Source organism: Salvelinus fontinalis, chromosome 12, assembly GCF_029448725.1.
Source record: "Salvelinus fontinalis isolate EN_2023a chromosome 12, ASM2944872v1, whole genome shotgun sequence".
Taxonomy (NCBI): Eukaryota; Metazoa; Chordata; class Actinopteri; order Salmoniformes; family Salmonidae; genus Salvelinus; species Salvelinus fontinalis.
In genome coordinates this window covers 26,591,941-26,601,260 of record NC_074676.1, presented here as the reverse complement: position 1 = coordinate 26,601,260, position 9,320 = coordinate 26,591,941, and the positions used below count along the sequence as shown (strand labels likewise).

The following is a 9,320-nucleotide window of genomic DNA, read 5'->3' as shown; positions in this document are numbered from 1 at the left end:
AAAATAAATCCCAAGTTCAAGAAACATTGGGAAATGGCAGCACTCCAAAAAGTTTTTTAAAAAGACAAAAATACATGAAATTAGGTGACAACTTTTTGTACTAAATGAAAACTAAAACGTTTTTGGAGTGCTGCCGTTTCCCAAAGTTTCTGGACCTTGGGATTTGATTTAATATTAAATCCAAGTTTTGTATTGAGTGAGTGCGTACATCTTTGTTTTGGTCGCAATGTGACGTGCTGTCATCTTCACGTTGCTGCGTTTCATGGAAACGACTAGTTCCTGAAAAGATGCTGGGAAATGCTAGATGTGCGGCAGCTAAGATGGCGAGGAACAAAACATGGATTTAATATCTTTCTGAGTTTTCTGTTTTTTTGTAGAACCACCTGCAACTGGACACTGACATTTTAAAAGATAACCTTTTTCCTGAATCAAGAACGAAAAAGGTATCGCCAAGAGCAGGTTAGTTGAACAATCTATGGAGCATTTTGTATAAGCTGCCCTGTAACGTCAAGTATGGAAATATCGTTACCACATCTCACGTAACAGTGTCTAAGAGTAGACTAGCTATGGCTGAGTAAAGGCATAGGTAGCTCTCCATTTAGAGAGGTTGTAAGTGGCTTTGGTAAAGGTACACTCATTGCTGTGAAGTTGATGTAAGTTGAGCTAATGAAGAATATAAAAAAAAAGGGAATTTAGAGTTTGGCTAACTTACTGTTCAAACAATGTACTTGTGATTGTCTGTGCACTAGCTATAGAAACATAGGTGTTTTTGTATTCAGTTTACATAGCAAGCTACTTATTATAAAACCCTTATCACACTTGATAATTGTGTCTTCTTTCCACCTAAAGTAGCTAGTTGTGATGCGGAGAGGAGACCTTGTTCCCCGGGCCTTCCAGGCCCCAGTGGATGTCCATGCTAGTGTAGATGGCCAGGTGTACATGTTCAGGAACGGCCAGCCAAATGACTCTGCAGGCTCTTCAGAGGACGAAGAGTTCAATGTGATGGCGCTTAGGCCCCGGGGGCGGCAGGAGCCGGACCAGGACAGACTGGGCAGCCTCATGCTGCTAGAGAGGGATGTATTGGTTGGGGACAACCTCAACAAACTTGCTCTGCAATATGGCTGCAAGGTAAGTCCTTGAGCCCATTTATTTGTTGTCGGCAAACTGTACGTAGTGTACAGTACACTTAACGTCAGACACTGTACATATAGGTAACTGCCAAAATAAAAGAAACACCAGCATAAAGGTCTTAATAGGGAATGGGGCCACCACGAGTTGCCAGAACAGCTTCAATGTGCCTTGTAAAGATTCTACAAGTGTCTAGAACTCTGTTGGAGGGATGCAACACCATTCTTCCACAGAAAATTCCATAATTTGGTGTTTTGTTGATGGTGGTGGAAAACTCTGTCTCAGGTGCTGCTCCTGAATCTCCCATAAGTTTTCAATTGAGTTGAAATTTTATGACTGAGACACACACACTAGGGATGTGCATCTTTCCCTTTCAAGACCATTCAATACGTATCTATGTAGATACATTGGCTACGATAAAGGAATGAAACGTTTTAGCTTGAAACAATTCAATGGGATTTGGTTAGATTAGAGAACGAATCGATGCATTAACATTTGAATAAATACATATATTTTCCATTGTAAATTCAAGTCTTCTGCTGATGGAGTTCATGAGCTAGGCCTCTGCGCTGGATCAGTCTGTGTGAATGTAAATTATGTATGTGTATGTACTATGTAGGCAGATTAAGTGTTTGCGCTAGTAATGTATCAATATTTTTACAAGTGAGCTATGACATAGCCAATGAATAGCCTATAGTGCTATCAAATTTTATTTGTCACATACACGTGGTTAGCAGATGTTAATGCGAGTGTAGCGCAATGCTTGTGCTTCTAGTTCCGACCATGCAGTAATATCTAACAAGTAATTTAACCTAACAATTTCACAACAACTACCTTGTACACACAAGTGTAAAGGGATAAATAATAATATATACATAAAAATATATGAATGAGCGATGGCCGAACGGCATAGGCAAGATGCAGTAGATGGTATAGAGTACAGTATATACAAATGAGATGAGTAATGTGGGGTGTGTAAACATTATATAAAGTGGCTAGTGATACATTTTTTTCCTTATTAAAGTGTCTAGATATGAGTCAGTATGTTGGCAGCAGCCACTCAATGTTAGTGATGGCTGTTTAACAGTCTGATGGTCTTGAGATAGAAGCTGTTTTTCAGTCTCTCGGTCCCTGCTTTGATGCACTTGTACTGACCTCGCCTTCTGGATGACAGCGGGGAGAACAGGCAGTGGCTCGGGTGGTTGTTGTCCTTGATGATCTTTTTGGCCTTCCTGTGACATTGGGTGGTGTAGGTGTCCTGGAGGGCAGGTAGTTTGCCCCGGTGATGCGTTGTGCAGACCTCACTACCCTCTGGAGAGCCTTACGGTTGTGGGCGGAGTAGTTGCCGTACCAGGCGGTGATACAGCCCGACAGGATGCTTTGGATTGTGCATCTGTAAAAGTTTGAGTGTTTTTGGTGACAAGCCGAATTTGTTAGGCCTCCTGAAGTTGAAGAGGCGCTGCTGCGCCTTCTTCACCACGCTGTCTGTGTGGGTGGACCATTTCAGTTTGTCTGTGATGTGTATGCCGAGGAACTTAAAACTTTCCACCTTCTCCACTACTGTCCCGTCGATGTGAATAGGGGGCTGCTTCCTCAGCTGTTTCCTGAAGTCCACGATCATCCCCTTTGTTTTATTGACATTGAGTGCGAGGTTATTTTCCTGGCACCACACTCCGAGGGCCCTCACCTCCTCCCTGTAAGCCGTTTCGTCGTTGTTGGTAATCAAGCCTACCACTAATGTCGTCTGCAAACTTGATGATTGAGTTGGAGGCGTGCATGGCCAGGCAGTCATGGGTGAACAGGGAGTACAGGAGAGGGCTGAGAACACACCCTTGTGGGGCCCCAGTGTTGAGGATCAGTAGGGTTGAGATGTTGTTTCCCACCCTCACCACCTGGGGGCGGCCCGTCAGGAAGTCCAGGACCCAGTTGCTCAGGGCGGGGTTGAGACCCAGGGTCTCGAGCTTAATGACGAGTTTGGAGGGTACTATGGTGTTAAATGCTGAGCTGTAGTCGATGAACAGCATATTATAGCACAACTTTAGATTTCAAACCATCTCAGAATGCTTTTTACGGTTCTGACGTTTTTAGTGATGATTTCCTCTCGTTTCGACAAAATGCACTGCACCTCACAAAAAGGATTGCTGTACTCGTTATACAGGGTAGTGCTGATGATTTCATATCTAAAAATAACCATATACACTGTTTAAAGCAAAACTATTTCTGATGGTGAACCGGAACAATCAAAATAAATCTATTGTACGCCCTGTTCAGCAGGTATAGCCAGATGAGTTGTCTCCGGTAGCTTACTTTTATTTCTGTAAAACAATTTAACAGCGTATAGTTAACAATAAATTACATAGGTTGTCACTAGGGATGCAAATTTCTGTCAATTGTTGCAGACTAACCAATCCCCATTAACTTTTTTGGGATAGGGGGCAGCATTTTCACTTTTGGATGAATAGCGTGCCCAGAGTGAACTGCCTCCTACTCTGTCACAGATGCTAATATATGCATATTATTATTAGTATTGGATAGAAAACACTCAAGTTTCTGAAACTGTTTGAATGATGTCTGAGTATAACAGAACTCATATGGCAGGCGAAAACCTAAAAAAAATCCAACCAGGAAGTGGGATATGAGGTTTGTAGTTTTTCAAAGCTTGGCCTACCGAATACAGTGTCTATGGAGTCAAGTTGCACTTCCTACGGCTTCCACTAGATGTCAACCGTCTTTAGAAACTTGTTTCAGGCTTCTGCTATAAAGGAGGGGCTCATGAGACCTGTTTGAGTCAGTGGTCTGGCAGAGTGTCTCAGGCTCGTGACGTGCGCTCCCGACAGAGTTAGCTCTCATTCCAGTGCTTTTCTTCAGACATAGGAATTCTCCGGTTGGAAGTTTGTTTTATGTTAAAAACATCCTAAAGATTGATTCCATACATCGTTTGACTTGTTACTACGACCTGTAACGGAACTTTGAGTTTTTGTCTGGACGAAGTGCTCGCGCCTCATGAAGATGGATTACTGGGCTGAACACAACTGATGGACTTTATGGAACATATCAGTCATTTATTGTCGAACTGGGATTCCTGGAAGTGCCTTCTGATGCAGATCATCAAAGGTAAGTGAATATTTAGTGTTATTTCTAACTTCTGTTGACTCAAATGGTGGATATTTCTCTGGCTGGATTGGACTCTGAGCGCCGTTCTCAGATTATGCTTTTTCCGTAATGTTTTTTTAAAATCTGACACAGTGGTTGCATTAAGGAGAAGTCTCTTTAATTCTGTGTATAACACTTGTATCTTTATATCAATGTTTATTATGAGTATTTCTTCAAAATCACCGGATGTTTTGGAATCAAAACATTACTGCACGTAACGTGCCAATGGAAAGAGATTTTTGGATATAAATATGCACATTATCGAACAAAACATACATGTATTGTGTAACATGATGTCCTATGAGTGTCATCTGATGAAGATCATCAAACGTTAGTGATTAATTTGATCTATATTTCTGCTTTTTGTGACTCCTATCTTTGGCTGGGAAAATGTTGTGCTTTCGCTGTAAAGCATTTTTTAAATGGGACACGATGGGTAGATTAACAAGATGTTTATCTTTCATTTGCTGTATTGGACTTGTTAATGTGTGAAAGTTACATATTTCAAAAATATATTTTTGCCTTTTCAGCGGAATGTTGACGAGGGGTTCCGCTAGCGGAACGCCTGTCCTAGAAAGGTTTAACCTGTTAACTTCTCTAGGATATGTAGCCAGGGAAAATGTAGAGTGCGAAATTGAAAAATATGATATAAAATCAGACTTTCATTAAATCACACATGTAAGATACCAAATTAAAGCTACACCCGTTGTGAATCCAGCCACCATGTCAGATTTTTAAAAAGGCTTTTCGGCGAAAGCATAAGATGCTATTATCTGATGATAGCACAACAGTAAACAAAGAGTGTAGCATATTTCAACACTGCAGGCACGACACAAAACGCAGAAATAAAATATAAATCATGCCTTTGACGAGATTCTTTTGTTGGCACTCCAATATGACCCATAAACATCACAAATGGTCCTTTTGTTCGATTAATTCCGTCCATATGTATCCAAATTGTCCATTTATTTGGCGCGGTTGATCCAGAAAAAAAACAGCTTCCAATTTGCGCAAAGTCACTACAAAATATCTAAAATTTCCTCTAAACTTTGCCAAAACATTTCAAACTACTTTTGTAATACAACTTAAGGTATTTGTAAACGTTAATAATCGATCAAATTGAAGACGGGTCGATCTGTTTTCAATACAGGAGATCAACAAACTAACGCTACTTTTCTAGTCTTGCGCAACTCTCAAACAGTACACATGACGTTACACTGTTTCCAGGTGGCCTCACTTCTTCATTGCACAAAGGAATAACCTCAACCTATTTCCAAAGAGTGGTGACATCCAGTGGAAGCGGTAGGAACTGAAAACAGGGTGATTAGAAATCCAGTTTTCCAATAAACTCATTGAACACAGACTTAAAAAAAAAAAATGGTTAGTCCTCGGGGTTTTGCCTGCTACATAGGTTCTGTTATACTTACAGACGTGATTCAAACAGTTTTAGAAACTTCAGTGTTTTCTATCCAAATCTACTAATAATATGCATATCTTATACTCTGGGGATGAGTAGAAGGAAGTGGAATTGGGCACGCTATTTATCCAATAGTGAATTTGCTGCCCCCTATCCTAGAGAAGTTAACAAATGTCAAAATAATATTTACTTTCGACCAAGACACTGTTCCTGTTTCATGACAGATTTGTTAAATTCTTAAACCAATTTTAATTCCACAAAATTCTGAAAATTAACCTATAGACTGATAAGCACGACCGGCTAACAATTAATATCCTTAGTTGGCACTAACATCACGCAAGCCTTTATTGCGTTGGTAAGCGTTCGAAGCTGGGCACAGTTTGAGTAGGCTACTAATATTGCCTGGGGTTGTTCGGCATGCAAAATGACTTGTAGCTCAATGTCAACACCATTATATGCAGTTTGACACTGAAGGAGAGAATGCATCAGTTGACACAGGATGAAAGGTAGGCCTGTTTTTGGAAGGTAAAAATAATGTAATATGAGCCCCCCAAAAAATGTGAACCGGTGATTCAATGCATGCAACATTTAGTTTGGGGTCCGTGGACTGATGCACTTCTATCTTTAACATTTGAATCGGGGACCACACACACACCCTTTAAGCCCCCTATGCTCCCACTTTCAAAGTCATTGAGATCTCTTCTAGCCCTGGAAGCCAAAATAATGGGCAACTGGGCATTTTATACATGACCCTAAGCATGATGGAATGTTAATTGCTTAATTCAGGAACCACATCTGTGTGGAAGCAACTTCTTTCAAAATATGTTTCCCTCATGTACTCGTGTTTTCTTTATTTTGGCAGTTACCTGTATGTGTCTGCATAGGCTACTGATAATGTGTGCTCACATTATGCCAATATTGACTCTCTTCTTCCTCTCAACAGGTGGCTGACATAAAGAGGGTGAACAACCTGATTCAGGAACAGGATATGTTTGCATTGAAATCAATCAAAATCCCTGTGAAGAAACACAGCTTATTGACTGAGGCTAACACAGAACACAGAACCTCAAATTCATCCACACCACCTCCCCAGCCACAGGACAGACCTACAGCCAGCTCCCCTGGTAGGCCACATCTACAGGAGTACACTGACTTCCTCAAGGAAGTGGATCATGACATCGAGAGACTGATTCAAACCACAGATGCACAGAATGAGGTATTTTTAGAGGCCGCGGAGCAGCCACAGAATTTGGCCTACAGAGGCCAGCGCTTGACCAGCTATGGAGCAGACTGGGGCATCCAGTGGTGGAACGCTGTGGTGGCCATGCTCCTGATAGGCATTATACTGCCTGTCTTTTATGTTGTTTATATCAAAACACAAGATACTGGAGTGCCTGCTGCTATTGCTACCTCAAACAGCTCAGGGACAGGCCTCATCACAGAAAGCCCTAGGAGCACTTTTAACAGCCAAGAAAGTGTCCCTCAGTCTGAACGAACCAAACACATAATACAGGGAAAGAATGTCTATGGACTTCATGCTTAATGTCACTTTAAATCCCAAACCAGTGTTCTGCTTAAAGGTCATCAAAGTGTTGCCGTGTAACATTTCTTTACAAAAGATTGAAGTTGTAGTATGGTATTCTGTAAGTGTTTTATCACAGACATTGGACTTCATGGTTTCAGATGTTGTGTGCCTTATTAGATGTCTCACTTATCCAGTCAACGGTTCTTTCTTCTTTGTGCTAATTATTTTGAAGACATTTTAACATGTTTGCTGTGTGACAACCTTACAACTGCAATTGAAATATGGATATTCAGTTTCGGACTTGCTGCCTGTCCCAGTCTGAACTGATTGTAAAATATCTGTGTGTTTGTCCAAATGTAGTGCCATTTTATAGAGATGTTTGTTTTCTTTGCGAGGCATTGGAAAACCTCCCTGGTGTGTGAGACAGAATCTGTCTGAAATTCAATGCTTGACTGAGGGTGGGGTACAGACATGAGGTAGTCATTTAAAAAAAAAAAAAAGTGTTAAACACTATTGCACACATTGAGTTTATGCAACTTATTGTGACTTGTTAAGCAAATTTCTACTCCTGAACATACACTGAACAAAAATAAACGCAACATGTAAAGTGTTGGTCCCATGTTTCATGAGCTGAGATAAAAGATCCCAGAAATGTTCCATATGCACAAAAAGCTTTTCTCTGAAAGTTTCTACACAAATTTGTTTACATCTGTTAGTGAGCATTTCTCCTACGCCAAGATAATCCATCCACATGACAGGTGTGGCATATCAAGAAGCGTGATCATTACACAAGTGCACCTTGTGCTGGGGACAAGAGGCCACTCTAAAATGTGCAGTTTTGTGTCACAATGCCACAGAAGTTTTAAGGGAGTGTGCAATTGGTATGCTGACTGCAGGAATGTCCACCAGAGCTGTTGCCATAGAATTTAATGTTCATTTCTCTACCAAAGCCACCTCCAACGTTGGTATAGAGAATTTTCTAGTACGTCCAACCGGCTTCACATCCGCAGACCAAGTGTATGGCGTCATGTGGGCAAGCAGAGTGCCCTATGGTGGGGTTATGGTATGGGCAGGCATAAGCTACGGACAAACACAATTGCATTTTTTTGAATGCAATTTGAATGCAGCGATACCGTGACGAGATCCTGAGGCCCATTGTCGTGCCATTCATTAGCCGTCATCACCTCATGTTTCAGCACAATGCACGGCCCCATGTCGCAAGGATCTGTACACAATTCCTGGAAGTTGAAAGGCCAGTTCTTCCATGGCCTGCATACTCACCCATTGAGCATGTTTAGGATACTCTGGATCTATTAGTACGACAGTGTGTTCCAGTTCCTGCTAATATCCAGCAACTTCCCACAGCCATTGAAGAGGTGGGATAACATTCCACAGGCCACAATCAACAGCCTGATCAACTCTATGCGAAGGAGATGTTGCGCTGCATAAGGCAAATGGTGGACACATCAGATACTGACTGGTTTTATGTTCCACGCCCCTACCTTATTTTAAGGTATCTGACTTATATGCCTTATGAACTGTAACTCTGTAATATCTTTGAAATTGTTGCATGTTGCATTTATATTTTTCTCTATATTTAGGCTTGCCATAAAGTGGTTGAATACTTATTGACTTGACATTTCAGCTTTTCATTTATTAATTTATATACATTTGAAAAACATTCTCCACTTTACATTATGGGGTATTGTGGGTAGGCCAGTGACAATCTCAATTTAATCATTTTTTACATTCAAGCTCTAACAGAACAAATGTGGAAAAAGTTGGTGCGCAAATGCTTTCTAAAGGCACTGTATAAGCACCCACCAAAAAGCAAAGCTGCCATTTATATTTAGTCACAATCCATTTCAATCAGGTACTTTCACTCTTTGTGCCAATCAGTTGTTACTCCTGGAAAAATGTAGCCTGATATTGCCTTTGTCCCATTTAAATCCAAAACAAAGGTGTGAATGTGAAGGCATTAATTACACAGGTTATTAACAACTTTTGAGTTAATAAACAGTTTTATACATTTTAAATGGGGAAAAAAAAAAATGTTTTATTCAAGCATTTATTTGTGGATTTAAAAATAGTACATAC

General features: G+C 40.7%; 1 protein-coding gene across 1 annotated transcript; it reads left to right on the top strand.

Annotated features, from left to right (window-relative positions):
• Nucleotides 1-855: 855 nt before the first annotated feature.
• Nucleotides 856-8,860, top strand: LOC129867067 (lysM and putative peptidoglycan-binding domain-containing protein 4-like). The gene is given in 3 exon segments (XM_055940212.1): nt 856-1,128; nt 6,642-7,168; nt 7,170-8,860. Coding segments are annotated over 3 exon segments (831 nt in total). The 5' UTR covers nt 856-861; the 3' UTR covers nt 7,207-8,860.
• Nucleotides 8,861-9,320: the final 460 nt, after the last annotated feature.